The 19,530-nt window shown below is 48.7% G+C and overlaps 1 protein-coding gene across 3 annotated transcripts in view; it reads left to right on the top strand.

The window, feature by feature from the left end:
* Positions 1 to 19,277, top strand: part of SERP2 (stress associated endoplasmic reticulum protein family member 2) — a 28,469-nt gene extending 9,192 nt beyond the window's left edge. The window contains exons 3-5 of one of the 3 annotated variants that reach the window (XR_007131471.1): positions 9,223 to 9,464; positions 14,608 to 14,790; positions 18,818 to 18,878. Coding sequence is in view for 1 of the 3 variants with exons in the window: in XM_047756240.1 (XP_047612196.1) it covers positions 18,818 to 18,858 (41 nt within the window). In the remaining 2 variants the exon portion in view is untranslated. Of the gene's footprint in view, positions 1 to 9,222; positions 9,465 to 14,607; positions 14,791 to 18,817 lie in introns of all 3 variants that reach the window. The other 2 variants (XR_007131470.1, XM_047756240.1) reach the window with 2 other exon arrangements.
* The last annotated feature ends 253 nt before the right edge of the window (positions 19,278 to 19,530 follow it).

Genomic DNA, 19,530 nt, shown 5'->3' with positions numbered 1-19,530 from the left:
GATTCTCGTGCTCTCCCAGCTTTATGGTTTTTTGAAGGTATATTAGTTCTCAAGTCACTGATAAAAGCCTAGACCTGGAGAAGCCCAAAGAACACAAATGGAGACAACTCCCCTTGGGTTGATCTGGAACCTTTCAGCCAAACTCCTTCGAGCAGTCCCTGTGTCTTGAGGGTCCCTGGAGTGCCTGCTATTTGTGTGGGCTTTGGAAATACAAACCCCTTCAGGAGGCAGCAGGCACGGGGGAGGCAGATAAGGACGCTGTCCGTTGCAGCCCAGGCAAAGAGCACTCCGATAGCAGAGCGCCCAGGGTGCTTGGCAAGTGAGGATAAGGGGCTGTCTTAGTCCGTCCGAGCTGCTGTAACAAAATATTGCAGACCGGGTGGCTTATAAATAGCAGACATTTATTGCTCGCAGTTTTGGAGACTGGATGTCAGATTAGGGAGCCAGCATGGTCAGGCGAGGGCCTCTTCCCAGCCACAAATTTCTTGTAGCCTCACACTGCATCCTCATGTGGCTGAAGAGGTTAGGGAGCTTGGCGGGGTCTCTTTTATAAGAGCACTCACCCCATTCACGAACCCTCCACCGCAGGATGTAATCACCTCCCAGAGGCCCCACCTTCCACCACCATCCTACTGGGCCCTAGGATTCCAATGTGGATCTGGAAAAACACAACCAGACAACAGCAGGGACTTTTTTTAAGGGCTACACCCACGGCATATTGGAAGTTCCCAGGCTAAGGGTCAAATCAGAACTGCAGCTGCCCGAGTTCCTGTAGTAGCGCAGCAGAAACAAATTCAACTAGGAATCATGAGGTTGCAGATTCAATCCCTGGACTCGCTCACTGGGTTAAGGATCCGGCGATCCCATATGAGCTGTGGTGTAGGTCGCAGACATGGCTCGGATCTGACGTTGCTGCATAGGCTGGCAGTTACAGCTCCGATTCGCTCCCTGGCCTGGGAACCTCCATATGCTGTGGGTGTGGCCCCAAAAAGCAAAAAAAAAAAGAACTCCAGCTGTTGGCCTACACCACAGCCATAGCAACACCAGGTCCAAGTCACATCAGCAGCCTATGCCAAAGCTTACGGCAACTCCAGATCCTCAACCCACTGAGTGAGACCAGGGATCCAACCCACACCCTCATGGATACTAGTCAGGTTCTTAACCCACTGAGCCACACGGGAATTCCAACAGCAGGGTCTTTTAACTCACAGTGAACAAAAGAGACAGTTTCCCAGAGGAGGTTTCATTTGAGCTGAGTTTTAAAGGACAAACAGCCAGATGAAAGGAGGGTTATTCCCCCTGCAGGAATGCTGCATGACAAAGGCACAGAGGCCTGAGTAGCAGGCCGGGCTCTGGAAGGGCCAAAGCCCACTGGCAGGGATCTTGAGCCCCGGTCACCATGTGGCCTGTGTTGTCAGGGACTAAATAGATACAGAGCTGGACATGAAGGCAGGGGATGTGGCATGCCAGTGCATGATGTGTCCTCTCAGCTGCTTTAAGTCCAAATTCCCAGGCACTGCAAGCTCCCATCCCAGGCCCCTGGGCAAACCTACAGATAAGACAACACGGACAATGTACTTGATCCCTGAAAAAAGCTAACGGAGACTGGGAGTCTTCCAAAAGACTGCTGTCAGCAAATGTCCCAATAGACCAAAAGGGGAAGAGACAGTTCCTACTCTGTGAACCAGCACCGCAGGCAAAATTCCTGGCACGCCACATCCCCCACCTTCACATCCAGTGCTCTTCTAATGATGCTTCTATAGCTCTTTCTCGTTTATGTGCGTTCCCATTGTGGCTCAGCAGGTTACGAACTTGGCTAATATCCATGAGGTTGCAGGTTCGATCCCTGGACTCACTCAGTGGGTTAAAGGTCGGCATTGCCATGAGCTGTGGTGTAGGTTGCAGACTCGGCTCAGATCTGGCATTGCTGTGGCTGTGGTGTAGGCTGCGGCTGCAGCTCTGATTGGACCCCAGCCTGGGAACCTCCATATGCCATGGGTGCAGCATAAAAAAAAAAAAAAATCTTTCTAGTTGAGACCCCTGGCTTCTGTGGAGGGGTCAGCTGTGGAGCTGGGAGCTGGAGTATCTCCACTTCCTCTGTTAACAGGCTGCCACGACCCTCAATCAATGGGCCTCATCTCTTTTTAAATCATAACGAAAACATAAATCCACCACCATCTCCCTTTTTTCTTTTTTGCTTTCTTTCCTTTTTTTTTTTTAAGCCAGCTGTAGCTTTTTTTTTTTTTTTTTTTGCAAGCTTCACCTTAAGTCCAGCGCTGTTCTCACAGAAATGTGTCACTCTTCTCAGTGTGTCCTTGGTACCGTGCCCTTCCTTCTATCTTTGTCCGTGTCTTTTTCTAAACCAAACATGTCATGGAAAACACAATAGCTCCTTTAGCTCGGTCCCCCGTTGCCACCTCTCCGGGATTAGTCACGATTCAGTTCATCTTGCAGCTCCTGCATCCCCTCCCCCACCCAGACCCTCCCTCTTAGAGTCTGGGGGCTACAGGCTCCTACCTTTTTTTTTTTTTTTTTTAATTATTTTTTTTGCACTCACAGTTGTCTAGGTTTAAAAGAATGCGATTTCCTCCGGTCTAGCCCGTCCCTTTATCAGTTCCTCCGCTTTACATAATGAGACTTCTTGGTGCCTGGATGATTAAAGCCCTTATCACTGCTCTCTCGCCTCTGCCCCAGTTTTGTGACACAACCTAAGAGAGACCCCTCTCCTCTCAGGTCCTGCGGCTCATCTGCAGTGCGCACAGCAGCACCCTCACTCCGGCTCTCGTCCGTCAGGCTCGCACAAAATGCACTGGCGTTTCCGATGGGTTCCCTCCCACTGCAGACACACCCCTTTCTGATCCTGTCCAGAAGGTCTCTTCCCTTTGAACGGGGTAGACCCGTGTGCCAGGCTTCAGTTCCCCTTCACCCAGTCCCTGTCATACCTCTGAGGTCATGCACCCTCTCTGAGCTCATGGGGTTAGTTCCTCATGTTTCGCGGATTTTTATACAGAGATGTAGGACATCTTCTCGTATGAGGGAAGATGTTGATCACAGATTCGATTCTCTTGCTTTCATTTACCTTCCTCTGTTAACCCACCTTCCTAATTGACAGGTGGGTGGGCGAAGAGCTCTTTTAAGGAATGGTGCCACAGAGACCACACACTTAGGCTCACCAAAGGGGCACGGGGGAGGGACACATTAGGAGTTTGGGATTTACAGACACACACCACGGTTTACAAACTAGATAACCAACAAGGACCTACTGGATAGCACAGGGAACTATATTCGCAGTCTTATAATAACCTATAATGGAAAAGAATATGAAAAAGAATACATATATATAGTATGTATATGTTTATAGTAGATATATGGTTTATATGTTTATAGTATATATAGTGTATATATAGTATATATGTTTATATATGTTTGGTGTATATATGTAATATATATAGTATATATATGTTTATAGTAGATATAGTATATGTGTGTTTATAGTATATATATAGTATATATATACTATATGTGTTTATAGTAGATATAGTATATATGTTTATATATGTTTGGTGTATATATATAATATATATAGTATCTACATTTCTCGTCGCTATAGTCTCTATGTGTTTCTATCTATCTCGTATATATATAGTATATATGTATATAGTATACATAGTATATATAGTATATGTATGTTTATAGTATATATCTAAACATATGTATATAGTAATATATGTATCACTGAGTCACTTTGCTGTACACCTGAAACACTGTAAATCAACTATACTTTAATCAAAAAAAATTATAGAAATCCTCTCAGTGCACCCAGGGTAAATACATATTCCGGTCAGGCAGGTCGTAAGGAATCCTAGTATCTTCTGGGAAAGAATGGAGCCTGATGAAACATGTTGGTGTTTGAGTAGATGCCCACTTACTGGTCACCCTCATTCCATTTTATGTGGGAAAAAAAAAAATCAGCTAACAAACCGGCAGGAGGTTACAGGACCCCTTTCTTCTGGGGAGTGATGTGTCACAGCAAACTTCTGGCGCCTTCCTTCTCGGCTTCTCCCCCATGGCTGGCCTTCCTCATTCTCCACACATGCCTCTCATGCCAGGGGTGCTGATGCAGATAAGAGTAAGAAGGTGAGAAGGAAGGAGGAGGAACTGGGGGGGACACAGCACACAGGCCCCCGGAGAGCCCAGCCCCAGTACACACGTCCAGGGAGTGCTCCCCGCTCCCCGGCCGGGGAATCACCAGAGGCCCCCAAGATCCCACTCCAGCCCTTCAGCCAGTCGGAGGACGTTATCTAAAAATGAAATACAGGAGCTTCCAGCTGTGGCCCATTGGGTTAAGAATCCAACTGCAGTAGCTTGGGTCACTGCAGAGGTGTGGGTTCAACTCCTGGCCCAGGGCAGTGGGTTCAAGGATCTGGCCGCAGGCTGTGTTCGACTCCTGGCCCAGGGCAGTGGGTTCAAGGATCTGGCCGCAGGCTGTGGCTCTGATCCAGTCCCTGGCCCAGGAACTTGCTTCAGCTATGCAATTTTAAAATAAATACATAAAGTGAACACTACACACACCCTCTTCCGAGGAAGTACATTTCCACTTTGCAGGATTGCAGAAGTTCTCTTAGGCAAGACATTTCTTTGAAAACTGACCAACTGGCAGTAAAAGGATAAGAGGCTTCAGAGGGGAGGATCGTTGTGGACTCTGCCAGATGTGGGTTCAAAGCCTGGATTTGCTTTGTATCTGCTGACTCAGCTTGGACACGTTCATTACTCTCGCTGCTTTCTTTATCACTCCTATGGGCTTAGTAGGAACCCCTCCGACGGTTGTCCTGGCACTGAGTGGTCTTAGCCCCCAGCATGCTTGACACCTGCAGCTTCAGTCACCTCCACCTCTGTCCCTGTTGCCCTCATGGGAAGTTAGTGGCACCAGGGATGGGAATGGTGTGTGCCTTGGGCCTTTTAGGCAATTGAAGTGATAACACTCCGGGTGTGTGAGACTATGTTCCCAGGATAAAGCATCAGAATCTTTCCGACCAACCCAGGCAGGCAACAGAAAGCACCCACGGGCAGACTAAAATCAATGAACAAGGCTTTGTACTTCAAGTTGAAGATGAGAAATAAAGTATAAGTTTCATTCCCTTCAAGCCAATACACCATTGTTCTGCTATTAAAACATTTTCTTGGAGTTCTGGTAGCTCACCAGGTTAAGGATCCATCATTGTCACTGCCGTGGCTCGGGTCACTGCTGTGGCTCAGGTTCGATCCCTGGCCCGGGAACTTCTGCATGCCAAGGCTGCAGCCAAAAAGAAAAACAAAATTCCTTGTGAGATACAAAAGCTTTGGGAACAGCATATTCTTTTGAGACATGGAACTGTCCAGATAGGATATCTCAAGGTGATATCTTTCTTTGTCTGGTGTAATTTGGTAACTAGTTTTATGGTTGTTAATATTATATATATAACATCAGAAATCTAAAAACTATTTCACAAATACCTGTTCTAGGTCCCCTCAGATGATGATTCTAAATAGGCCAGAAACTTATCTTGTTCAGGTCTTGCTTGAAGAACTTTTTTGTTGTTGTTTTCTCTGTTGGCCGCCCTGAGGCACATGGAGTTCCCGGGCCAGGGATCAGAACCTAGCCACAGTTTCACCCTATGCAGCAGTCGAGACTTATGCCACAGCTGCAGCAACACTGGATCCTTAACCTACTGTGCCGGGCCAGGGATAGAATCCACATCCCAGCGCTCCAGAGCCGTTGCCCCATAGCGGGAACTCCAAGGGACTTTGTTTTGTGGGAGCCTTTTTAACTGGTTGCATTCGTCTTTATTAGATCTCCTAGGACCCAAGGTTCACACTGAAATCCCAAGGATTTAAGCATCCCACCCACCCCTTCTTAGAGACTCAGCGTTTTTTCCTCTCCCTTTTTAATAAAAACATTATCTTCCATTTCTGCAGGCAGTGGGGCCTCTTTGCAGATAAGCAGCTCCTCTTGGATCTCTCAGTCCCCTGGTTTCTAAACCTGCCTCTTTAGAGAACTGTTTGATAGCTTCTGAAGAGCACTCGGTTTTATCTTGAGAGGCAGTGACAAGCATGACCCAGAATGTCCATCTGAAGCGGCAGAGATGCCCTCACCCAGATACCCAACTGCTATCTGGGTGACACACTTGCTGTCTGCCTGCCCTTGCCTAGAACGTTGATGAAGCTCGTCCTGCTGTTGGTGCCTAGAGCCCTCGCCCCGGCTTTTCCTCTCCCTTTTGTCCTCAGCACTTTCGAGAACCTTATTGAGCAGGATGCTGAGGCCACCCGGAAGCTCTGCAGGGAGCGTGCTGCAATTGACTAGTAATGTCTGGCCCGAGCACGGAGGTGATGGTGTCAGAGCCACGGTGCTCACAGAGCAACTGGTTCAGCATTTTCAACTTCCCCCTTGGACTAGAATTTTCTCCTGGACTCGGTGATGTGAGGTCCTTTTCTTCACGTGCCAGTCGATCAGAGAGTTTGGCTGTGCGATCAGCACACACGTTTCTTGCAGTGCCACTGACGGCTCCTGAGCCCAGGTGCGACCCTGTACATGGACCAGTCTCCTTGGTCCCCACACCTCACGGGGGATCCATAAGTTCCACCCAGGGCTGATGGAGCCACCGTTTAGCGCCCAGCCTGTTTCCTATTCTCAGAGGGAAATCCACACCAGGGGCGCCCCACTTCTGTCCCTCAGACCCCGTCTCCCTCACCTGTCCCTCATCTCAGTTTCTCCTCTCTCTCTGGTGATATTCACTGCCTGCTTAGAGATGATGCAAATTTTAGTGGTTCCTGAAGCCGGGGGATTCTCGAAACGGAACCAGAGGGAAACCTCTAGGGGAACAGGATTAACCAGGGACTGTCATTTCCTTCGAATTTTCCATTTTCTGCTTTTGCGATGAGTGTACATTACTTGCATAATCAGTAAAAAAATAGGTGGATTTTGAGAACAAAATGTCTAGCCTGGTGGTTTTAGTTTTTTTCTTTTTTCTTTTTAAAGCAGCAGAATTCTTTGTTCAAATCTTAGAGGAAAACAAATGAAAGAGCAGCTGCTCTAATTGAAGTGGGATCTGGTGTGTGTGTGTGTCTGTATGTGTTTGTATATATATGTGTATGTGTGTGTGTTTGTGTGTATGTGTGTGCATTTGTATGTGTATGTTTGCATATGTTTGTTTATGTATGTGTGGCTGTGTGTGTTTGTGTCTGTGTGTGTGTGTTTGTATATGTGTATGTCTCTGTATATATGTTTGTGTTTGCTGTGTGCGTTGTGTGTGTGTGTGCGAGGGGGTTACCTCTGGTGTTGCTGGCTATTCTGATTTTTTTGGTTATCCCGAGAAGGAATACACACCTGGACCCTCTTTGCCAGTCACACAGGAAATCGTGTCTGGTCCAGTGCTGGCCTCTGTGATAACAGAGTTAATGCCTTTCCCAGAGAGCCAGCTCGGTTCATTCGGCACATCAGTTGTGAGTAGCTGCATTGTTTTCTGGGCAGGGATGTTCTCTTTGTCTGGCAGTTAACAGACCGTACGTACTCTTCTCCAGTATCAGCAGGCACTCAGCCTGCTGGGGGCAGGATCGGGGGGCGGGGAGAGACTGCATCACACGCTGGACCGTTTTCCAGGACACCCTCTCAGGACAGATAACAAGAAGTGACTCCCTGAGATGTTCTTGGTCTAGGCACCTGCCGACCTCCCTGCGTCCTGCTTCCAGGTGGTCCAAGGCTCTCTCTTTACACATGCGCGAGAGGTCTCTCCGTTTCTGGAAGGGCCCACACCCCTACCCTCGCTAGGACTGGCTGTTTTGTTAAGGGTGGTGTGGAGGAGAGAGAAGACTAAATCTTATGTGTGCCAGCTCCAAGGCCAGCCTCCCGGGGTTGGAAATCCGGCTCGGCCACCTCCTAGGTCTGCGGTGCGATCCAAGCTCCTCATACCCACTCTGAGCCTCAGTGCTGCCATCTTTTTTTTTTTTTTTAATTTTTAAGAGTTTTCTTTTTTTTTTATTATAGTGGATTTACAATGTTCTGTCACTTGCTGCTGTACAGCCAAGTGTCCCAGTTATAAATATATATGTACATTCATTTTCTCATATTATCTTCTATCATGTTCCATCAGAAGAGACTGGATATAGCTCCCTGGGCGGTACAGCAGGACCTCATTGCTTATCCACTCCAAACGCAAAAGTTTGCATCTACTGACCCAAACTCCCAGTCCGTGCCATTCTTAAAAGTGATGGTACTGGTTCCTGTCTCCTGGGATCCTCAGGAAAATTAACCCTGAGGATTAAATGAGACAAGGCATTTACTGTTCAGTGGCATCCTGGTAATGGGTTTACAAAGGTTTGTTGTTATTTTCATTGTAATGATGACCCTTAGTCCCACTGTCTCCCCAGCGCTCAACCCCACCCCACTCCCACACCCATCCCACCCCCTAACCCTCTACCCCCAGCCCACACATCCTGGGGTTCTGACAGAGATACTGAATGCTCGCAAGGAAAGGAGAGCTAACATTTTGAGCCTTGTGATGGTGAGAAAACTTGCAGACACGAAGACGCACAGGAGCCCCGGCTCCCACCTTGACAGGTAGAAGGTGGGGTTTGCCGGCCAGAGGCCATCAGTTTAACCTCTGCAGGGTCAGCTGGAACTGAAGCTTCTTCTCTCCTCCTAGAAAGACCTCTTTGTAAAGCCACCCGTGGGGGCGAGAAGGATCTATTCACACCACTCTTTGGGCTTCTGTTTCTTGAATACTTATTATATATTTTCTTTTCTCATCACACAATCCCAACACAATCCCAAAGCAGCGATGGTATTTATTTTTCCAGATCACGAAACAGAGATTCATGGAAGAAATCAACCAGCATCCCCTAGCTAAAAAGAGACCTAGGACCCAAACCTAAACTCCAAACCCATCTGTTTTTATTACTCTGCATTCCTTCCATCTTACCGTTTCCCCCCAAATGCTATGGAGCAGAAGGTTCCCACCAACTCTTTAGGCCTCTAGCCTATGACTGTGTATTGAGAAGAACTCCTGTTAAAACATCTCCTCCTTTCCCTGCCAGAAAAGACACGTTGTGCAGAGGTTCCAGATGTACGGCCCTCCTGGGTCTGCTGCCAGGGGGAGAAAGCCCCGCCCCAGCCAGGGATGCTCCGTGTCCCCTCGCTCTTTCCTGGACACTTGCTCCAGGACAGATTTGAATTCACCGTGTTTGCAGGTCGACCACATACACCCTGGCCTGGCCTGGAGACTGCCAGAACTCTCTTGAAATTGTGACACCCAGAGGGAGTCACAGCCCCGAGACTGGCAAGTGTGAGGAACTGAGCAGCCCGGGAGAAACCCTTCTGTGTCACCACAAAGGGAAGACGGAGGACCTGCATCTGCTCTGGACCTCCTGCCTCAGGATCGGAGATGGCCAATCTGGAAAAAGATGTCTCCTCGGCCACTGGCGCCCGCAAGGTGACCTGCATCTGCCTCTGTCGTGTGCTTCCCTCTGCCCTGTGCCTCTTGGACCATTTGGGCTGGTGTACGGGCTTCTTGGAAGAGCGCTCTGCTGCCTGCCACGTAAACGTGGAGAGCGGGCCTCCCACTCTTCGCTCAGAATACCCCTTCTTTTAACAGTCCCCTCCTGCCACTGGCTTCCCTCTCTTTTCCCTCTTCTCCATCTCTGGGGAAGCTTCCAAGACACAGCATCCCGCCCTTAACTTACTTTTTGCGATGCCTTCCGAGAGGTTCATGGCCCCCCACCTTGGCGCTGTCTCATGTCCTAACATCTCTGCTTCTCTTTTCGTGGGACCCATGCTTTTCTTCCCGGGGCTCTCATGTTCTCCGTGTTTTAAATGAAAAAGTGGTGTGCTTTCTCGACTTGGCTTATCCTCCGAAAGGCTATGCCCCTGGCCGTGTTGCCATCGCTCTTCTCAGCAATTCCCTCCATCTCTCTTTCGACACTGGTTTCGGGAGCCCCGGTTGTCTGGCAGGGTTCCAGCTTTCTGCCAGTCTCCTAGGGGTTCCACTTGTGCCATCCCTGTGTCCCTTGCACAGTGCCCCTTAGCTGGGGCTGGCCAGTCTCCTGGGGGTCGGGGGGAGAGTGGATTGGATGGACACAGCCCCCCGGCCCTCAGGAGTTTCTGTTCTGTTGCGACTTGGCTTCACTTCCAGTGCTTTGGGGACAATTGCCTCTCAAGGTCACCATTTGATGCTGGTTCTTTTGGTTTGCAGCGTAATCCATTGAGATTTTTTAAATGTGTCTTCCTCCATGCTCTTTGCGATGTTTCACCTTTCGGTCCTTCAGCAAATATGGACGGAGGACCAACTAGGTGCTCGGTGCCCAAGCGTAGAGCTGGGAACAAAACCATCCATGACCCCTGCTCGCCTGGAGCTTGAGGTTTAACAGGGAAGAAAGATGAGTCAGTCAAGCAGTTATGCTGAAACATGTAAAAATTCAGCCATAAAAATGTTTTCAGGAGAGGCACCTAGAGCTGTGAAAGCACATACAGGCAGACCTGGGAGATACTGCAGGCTCAGTTCCAGAGCATCGCCATAAACTGAATATCACAATAAAGCAAGTCACAGGAGATTTTGGTTTCCTGTGCATATAAAAATTGTGCTTATACGACACTCTGATCTGTTAAGCACACAGTAGCATTATGCCTAAAAAAAAAAAAAAAAAAAGGAGTTCCCACTGTGACTTAGTGGGTTAAGAACCTGACATAGTGTCCATGAGGATGCGGGTTCAATGGCCTTGATGAGGAGGATAAGGATCCAGTGTTGCCACAAGCTGCGGTGTAGTTCTCAGATGTGGCTCGGATCCATTGTTGCTGTGGCTGTGGTGTAGGCCGGCAGCTGTAGCTCTAATTCAACCCCTAGCCTGGGAACTTCCATATGCCATGGATGTGGCCCTAAAAAGAAAAAGAAAAAAAAAACTGTACATGCCTTAATTAAAAAATACTTTGTTGCTGAAAAATGCTAGCCATCATCTGCACCTTCAGCAAGTCAGAATCTTTTTGTAACAAAGATCACTGATCACAGATGGCTGTAACAAATATAATAGTAATGAAAAAGTTTGAAATTTTTATTGTGAGAATTATCAGAACATGACACAGAGACATGACGTGAGCAAATGCTGTTGGGAAAATGGCGCCAGTGGCGTTCCCTTCGTGGCTCAACAGTTAACAAACCCAACCAGGAACCGTGAGGTTGTGGGTTTGATCCCTGGCCTCGCTCAGTGGGTTAAGGATCTGGCATTGCCATGAGCTGTGGTGTAGGTCGCAGATGCAGCTTGGATCTGGCATTGCTGTAGCTGTAGTGTAGGACGGCAGCTGCAGCTCTGATTTGAGCCCTAGCCTGGGAACTTCCATATGCCGCTGGTGCAGCCCTAAAAAGCAAACAAAACAAAACAAAACAAAAAATGCAATGCAATATCATCGAAGTGCAGTAAAGCCAAGCATAAGCCATCGAGATGTGTCATGATGCAAAGGGCTGGAGGGCTCTGGGTAAGTGGCTCTCCCAAGTGTGGTCCCTGGACCAGCAGCCTCTGCATCACCTATGAACTTGTTAGAAATATACATTCTCAGTTCCCACCCAGACCCACTGGATTGGAAACTTTGGGACTGGGGTCCAACATCTGTTTTCAAACATCCCCAGGAGACAGTGATACCCAAGTTTGAGAACTCCTACTCCAGATGGTCAAAGAAAGTTTCTCTAAAGAAGTAACTTCTGAATTATGAAGAAAAACTAAGCAGTAGGGTACGATGGGGAAAGTATTTCAGACAGAAAAAAAAAAAAAATCACATGTGTAAAAGTCCCATAGAAAGAGCAGGGATTTTTTTTCTTTTTCTTTTCTTTTTTTTTTGTCTTTTGTCTTTTTTAGGGCCATACCCGCAGCATATGGAGGTTCCCAGGCTAGGGGTCAAATCAGAGCTACAGCTGCCGGCCTACACCAGAGCCACAGCAACTCAGGATCAGAGCCACGTCTTCAACCTACATCACAGCTCACGGCAATGCCAGATCCTTAACCCACTGGGCGAGTTCAGGGATCGAACCCGAAACCCCATGGTTCCTAGTCAGATTCATTTCCACTGCGCCAAGATGGGAACTCCAAGAGCAGGGATCTTTTGAAAATAGGAAGAAATGCCATAAGAGAGGAGAACTGTGGAGAAGGTGAGTCTGGGAGGGACCAGGAGATGCAGGTCATGGAGGCTTCAGCAAGAACTGGGCAAGAGGAGTTCCCTGGTGGCCTAGCAGTTAAGATCCAGTGTTGTCACTTCTGTGGCTTGGGTTTGAGCCCTGGCCTTGGAACTTCCATATGTTGTGGGCACTGCCACTGAAGAAAGAAAGGGAGAGAGAGAGAGAGAGAGAGGGAGGGAGGGAGGGAGGAAGGAAGGAAGGAAGGAAGGAAGGAAGGAAGGAAGGAAGGAAGGAAGGAAGGAAGGAAGGAAGGATTGGGCAATAGAAATCTTCTTGTGTTTTAGAAACACACGGATGGCATGATCTCACTTTTTTTTCCCCCATTTAAAATTTTTTTTAAATTTTCTTCATAGTTTTATGGCCACACCTGTAGCATATGGATGTTCCTCGGCTAGGGGTTGTATCTCAGCTGCATCTGTGGCCAGCTACAGCTTGTGGCAATGCCAGATCCTTAACCCACGGAGGGAGGCCAGGGGTCAAACCCACATCCTCATTGACATTAGGTCGGGTTCTTAACCCACTGAGCCACAATGGGAACTCCTCGCTTGTTTGGATTTAAAGAATAACTCTAGCAACAAGATGGAGAGAGGATGGAAGAGGAGCAAGAGTACCCCCTTTAGAGGTCATGCCAGGCATCTGGGGAAGGATGGTGGTAATTTGGACCAGAATGGTTTCTGGGGATGCAGTGAACGAAACATAATCGCATAATCACCAAGATCCGTGATCACAAGATGTTTAGGTAATGCCCACGGGTCTTAGTCATCACTTGGAGGTGTCAAGGATGACTGTGGTGTTTTGGGTTTACATGCAAGGTGGAGGCTGATGATGCCCAGTTTGGCAGTGGGGAGAGATCAGGAGAAGTTCCTGTTCAGTTGGATGCGCCTTTGATACCTGTGCGTGGATATCAATTAGATGGTGGAAGGGATGGGTCTAGGGGTCCGAGGACAGGTCAGGGCTGGCAGTACCCATTGGTGAATCCTCAAAAGCTAAGCAGCAACTGAAATTACGGGCCTGGAGGAGATCCCCCAGGGAGAAGGGGAAAGCTGGCCTGCTCACTGAGGAATGCAACATTCCTGCTTGCTGATCAGGCGGCTCTAGGATGACCCCATACATCTCTTGGCGTACAGAGCCAGGGAGAAGGAGGAAAACCAGAAACAAGGAGAATAAATTGCATGCCCCAGAGGCCCAGGGAAGACAGAGTGTCAAGGAAGGCGTGCTCAGCGATGGTGAGGAGGGTATACAGCCAGAGGCAGCTGAAGGATGCTAGTTGGATTGATTGGGAGACATGAAAGGTACTTGTAGCTTTAACAAGAGCCAGTTCAATGGCGTCAAGCACACAGAAGCTAGAATGCAGTGGAACGAGGTGGAAACCAAAGGTAGAGAAATGGAGAAATTACTAGAGACAGCTCTTTGGAAATGCTTGTAAAAGGGCACCTGTTGATGGGAGATGTGGAGTCAGAAGGATTGGTTTATTTGATTTTTTTTTTTTCTTTTTAGGGCTGCACCCACGGCATATATAGGTTCCCAGGCTAGGGGCTGAATCAGAGCTGTAGCTGCTGGCCTTACACCACAGACCCAGCAACACGGGGTCCAAGCCACATCTGTGACCTATACCACAGCTCACGGCAATGCCGGATCCTTTAACCCACTGAACGAGACCAGGGATCAAACCCTCATCCTCATGGATACTAGTGAGATTCATTACCACTGAGCCACAGCAGGAACTCCTGGTTTATTTGATTTTTAAGGCCTGGGCTCCTTGCCTGCTAGTCTTTTCATAAGGATTTCATTGAAAGGGAAGTGTTGGATAAGAGTGATGCGATCATCCATAGTTACGGAGGACCAGGCTCCTGAGCAGGTGGGAGAGAGCTCTCTGATTCTGTAGTTCCTGCTCTAGCCTGGATTTTTTTTTTTTCTTTTTGCCTTTTCTAGGGCCGCTCTCTCAGCATATGGAGATTCCCAGGCTAGGGGCCTAATCAGAGCTGTAGCCACCGGCCTACACCACAGCCACAGCAACGCAGGATCCGAGCCGCGTCTGCAACCTACACCACAGCTCATGGCAACGCCAGATCCTTAACCCACTAAGCAAGGCCAGGGATCGAACCCGCAACCTCATGGTTCCGAGTCGGATTTGTTAACCACTGTGCCACGACGGGAACTCCTCTGGCCTGGATTTTTCTGAACCTCTGTGACCTGCCCAAGGCCAGGTCCCCTGACCTCGAATACCTGCCGCTCCTCCTCTGCCTGGCATCCTCCATCCCTGCTGGCTCGCCTGCCCACAGCCCCTTTCCTGCAGCCCACTCAGCTGTTTTCTCCGCTTTGCTCACCCACTGTTAAGTTATTGACGTGTCAGGGTCTAGACATCCCACTTCCTTTCCCACGTTGAACCCACCCTTGGCTCCCTTCCCATTCACAGCCTGGAACGTCAGCGTTGGGGAAGCCGGCATTACTCTGGGGGCCGTTACTGGTGGACAGACAGAAGGACCGCTGCTGTAATTGCTGTAGGACAGTGAGGGCTTCTCAATAACATCATACAACGGGAAAAAAGGAATAATAAAACCCAGCCGTCTCACCATTATCTTAGACGTGGAGGCAAACGGTAAACTTAAAAGAGACGCTATTCAAAGTAATTTCTCTAAGTTTCTATTTTAAAGGGTCACCTATACACATGTTAAGGACCATCAGATTTTTACATGTAAATGCATTGATTCAATTAGGGTCAGGAATGATTTATTTTTTATTTTTTATTTTTATTTTTATTTTTTTTGCTTTTTAGGGCCGCATCCGCAGCATATGGAGGTTCCCAGGCTAGGGGTCTAATCAGAGCTACAGCTGCCAGCCTACACCACAGCTCACAGCAACGCCGGATCCTTAACCCACTGAGCAAGGACAGGGATCCATCAAACCTGCAACCTCAGGGTTCCTAGTCAGATTCGTTTCTGCTGCACCACAAAGGGAACTCAAGAGTGATTTTTAATTTGCTTTTAAAGCAGACTCAGAAATAGATAAGTTGTTTATGGAGTTCCTGTTGTGGCTCAGCAGAAACAACCACATCCCTGAGGATACAGCCTCCATCTCTCACCTCGATGGGTGGGTTAAGGATCCAGTGTTGCCGCAAGCTGTGTTGTAGATCGCAGATGTGGCTCAGATCTGATGTTGCTGTGGCCGTGGTGTAGGCCGGCAGCTGCAGCTCCAATTTGATCCCTAGCCTGGGAACCTCCATATGCTGCACCTTCGGCCCTAAAAAGAAAGAAAGAGGTAACTTGTTTTAATATATAAGTGTTGCTACTCTGAGGCCAGCAAATTGTGTCCAATGTCCTTAAGAGAAATTTTCAGCAGTTCCTTAAAAAGAATTAAGTGGTTTTATCATTACCCAGCACTTTTAAAGTCGTGAATTAACTTAATGGGGTCTGATGGACTAAGACACAGACCGTTTCCTATTCATTGACCCACATCCTGCTGCTAATGATTTCTTGTCTAAGACTAAAACTCATGGAGAAAAATATTTGTGAGCATCTATTATGGGCATATCATTTATTATGTCCTCGTGTTTATTCCTTGCAATCCTTTGAGGTGCAGATTATCGACCATTTTATAAATAGAGAATCAGGGCTCAGAATTATGTAGTGAATCACACCTCTACAGGGCAGCCAGTAGCCCTTGAGCGCTGATCTTCATGCTCATACATGGCGAAGCAGCAGCCATTATGGCAGTAATAGTAACAGTAGGAATAGCAACGGCTCCCCTGCATTGAAACCTCGATGGGTGGGGAGCCTCGTCTGTATCAGATCGTGTGCACTTCACGTTAACACCGCAAGCACCATGTTTCACAGAAGAGGAGACAGGCTTGAAGAGGTTAAATTATTCCTGCAGTTCCACAGCTATTCCGTGAGGAGCTGGGATTCAAACCCGTTCCCTCTGACCCTAACGTTCCCCCTTCTAAGTAAGCTTGTTTGTCAAGATTAGGGATATTTTCCTGATCCCAAGAACAAAGCCTGAGACATGGTAGATGTAAATATTTTTTCCCTAATGCGGTTGGATATACTGCTGTGGAGCCAGAACACAGACTGTTTATTGAATTTTCATTCCTTGTCAGCTTGGGTGGAGTAGAAGAGAAACACCCGCTATTCCAGCAAGCTTATATCTTTTTTGAAAGGCACTTTCTCATCCACCTAGCATCCTAAGAAGTACCCCAACATCCAGAATAAATCTAGAACACCTCTAAGCACAACGAGGCTTAAATGTCACAATAATGGAATTCCCATTGTGGCGCAGCAGAAACAAATCCGACGAGTATCCATGAGGATGCAGATTGGATCCCTGGCTTCGCTCACTGGGTTGGGGATCCAGCCTTGCTGTGAGCTGAGGTGTAGGTTGAAGATGCAGCTCGGATCCCATGTTGCTGTGGCTGTGGGGGAGGCTGGCAGCTTCAGCTCCCATTCAGCCCCCAGCCTGGGAACCTCCAGGTACCTCGGGTGCAGCCCTAAAAAGCCAAAAAAAAAAAAAAAAGTCACGACTTGTTGAATGAACTCCTCTATCTAGGGAAGAGGGCTTCTGACCTTCACACAGAACTGGTTCACTCTAGTTTTATACACAGTTCTAACCGTCCTTGTTTGCATCTTACTCCACAGCAACATAATAATAGAAGAGAGCTCACCTCGGATTGGTGCAGTAACACCAGAGAGGTTGAGCAGAGATGAGAATAATTGAGACCCCCCAAAATGCTAAGCAGCAGAAATGAGAGCCCAAGAAGTAGAGCCGACCAGAGCTATTTTGGTATCAGATCAAACAACATCCCAGCCAAGCCTTCAAAGCTGTTACTTTTTATTATGGCCACGCTGAAGACTCACGAAAACGTAATAGTAAATTGTATTGGGTGTATATCCATCATGAAAGTCATGATGAGGTGCAGAGTTAGTTTAAAAAAAAAATAGCTGCATTAATGCTTTATCGCACCTTCGAACCTAGCTGTCCAGGAAAAAGTCCCGCGTCCCTCTGTGTGATTTATCTTCGGATCCCCAAAGCACAGGCTCTGGCACATAGGATGTGCTCACTAACGTTATATGATTTGTTTGCTGAGGTTCGGGGTAGCCTGTTTCACTGTGGTACTTAGGAAGATCATTCCAGGATGACTCTATGACGGAGGGAAGGGATAAAGCTTCTGCATGCTCTGTGCTCCTTCTGTTTCTATGCATGTTGACATGAGAGGATACCTGACCTTCCCGCAAAAAAAAAAAAAAAAAAAAAAAAAGAGTTCCAGTTGTGGCTCAGCGGTAATGAACCTGACTGGTATCCATGAGCATGTGGGTTCAATCCCTGGCCTCACTCAGTGGGTTAAGGATCCGGCGCTGCTGTGAGCTTCGGTGTAAGTCACAAATGCTGCTTGAATCCCATGTTGCTGTGACTGTGGTATAGGCCAGTAGCTGTAGCTCCAAGTGGACTCCTAGCCTGGGAACTTCTCTATGCCATGGGTGTGACCCTAAAAATGCCAAAAAAAAAAAAAAAAGAAAAGCATTATTCTGCCCATGTTTGCTGCTATTATCACCAGGATCATTGGCTTCATCACAGTCAACAAATACTGTATATTTCACATCTGGGGAGGATGCGAAAAAGAAGCTGGTCCTGGAGTTCCCCCTGTGATGAGGAGGGTTAAGAATCCAACTGTAGTTGGTCAGGTTGCTGTGGAGGCTGGGGTTCCATCCCCAGCCCGGATCCAGTGTTGCTGCAGCTGGGGCTTGGGTTGCAGCTACGGCTGGGATTCAGTCCCTGGCCCAGGAACTTCCATAAGCCGTGGGTGCAGCCAATTAAAAAAGAAAAAGAAGAAGCTGGCCCTTCCTCTTCTGGGACACATGTAAAACTCTATTGCTCATAGCAGGCCGGGAGCCATCCGACCAGCTCTTACCAAAATGGGGGTGGGGGGCAGGAATCACTTATGGGCTTACAGGCTCCCCACCCCTTCGGAGCCTCAGGAAGGAGTTGCACTTGGTGACAATGGAGCCCTGAATATATCAGTGTTGTTCTTGGTGCATTTCAAGTCACATTTCACGAAGTTCCTTCCCGATGGCCTGAAGATGCGCTTCTATCAAAGGTCGTTGGTAGCCGGGGAGGGCGGGGGAGGAGGACGGTGGGCAGGCGGGCCCAGCTCCCCATGTCTGCTCCCAGCACCTGGCCTTCCTTCCAGTTCAAGGGCAGCTTCTTTTCCAGGTCACGGCCATTTAGAGGAGGCAGCGTCGCTGACCTTTTAAACGAGTGCCCTGACTGCAGAAAAGCCCTGTCCACCCCCACCCCCTGGCTCCCCAGGAGCATCAGAACCTCATGGGGACGGGGGCCAAACCTCTCAGCACCCGAGGGAGGGATCGCTGGCCTTCACTCCTGGTGGAATTAGCAGGCGTTATCCATAAATCCCCAAGGCATCCATCAGGCGACAGAGCAAGCCTGCCTTTTTCAAGCAGTTCACTGACCTCTTGTTAACTTAACTCCTTGTTGGGAAATCTCTAATCCTCTGTGTGCTCACAGGCCCGGGGGGCCGGGGTCAGCAGAAGCAGGGTGGGGTCGGGCTCCCCCCTCCCCACCCCCGCTGGGTGCTGTCTGGTGTCTGAGCCATCTGTTTTGTTCTCCCGGTTCAGCTATCTTCCAGATCATTCAGAGCATAAGGATGGGCATGTGAGCCGGCTGGGCTTTGACCCCACCCTCCCCCCGACCCCCGAAGGGTGGAGGACCATTTCAGCTCTTGGCCAGGTAGCTGCGGGAAGCCGACCAGCCGCCCCGGAGAGAAAAAAAGGCTCCCTCCAGTGTCCCCCCTGCCCCGATCCCTGCATCGTGGATGTCAGAGCAAATTGCCTTCTCAGAGGACATCTCGGCCCCTCCGAGTTCTCCAGCGGAAAGGACGTTTGGCTTTGCTCTTGGCAGGATTGGTCCTTCCCGGATTGGTGTCTGCGGCGGGCCCTGTCTGTCCGGGTGTGGCCCTGGGTTTCCGTGATGTCTGCATGTGGGCCTTGGAATGATCACTGCTTTACTTTCTACGGATACAATTTCTGCTCCATTGGGAATTGCTTTTACAAATAAATGTCTTTGTTCAACCTTAAATCCTGGGTGGCTTCCAGTGAGAAAAACCAAACCACACCGAAGGCGATGGCAGCAAAGGCCTGAGTTGGGTGGGGGGTGGGGGGGGTTGATTCTGTAACTGGGGAAGGTCCCGGAACCCGGGGCCCCCGGGCACCAGGGCTGGGTTTACCCAGGCAGGTGCCCGGCACCTTCAAGGTCTTTGCCTAAAATGAAGGCCTGGGAGGCTCTGAGGACCTTGAGTTTTCCACACATTTGACAATTTTTTTATTATTGT

This window comes from Phacochoerus africanus, chromosome 13, assembly GCF_016906955.1.
Source record: "Phacochoerus africanus isolate WHEZ1 chromosome 13, ROS_Pafr_v1, whole genome shotgun sequence".
Classification (NCBI taxonomy): domain Eukaryota; kingdom Metazoa; phylum Chordata; class Mammalia; order Artiodactyla; family Suidae; genus Phacochoerus; species Phacochoerus africanus.
The sequence above is the reverse complement of the archived record's forward strand: the minus strand, read 5'-3'. Positions and strand labels throughout refer to the sequence as shown.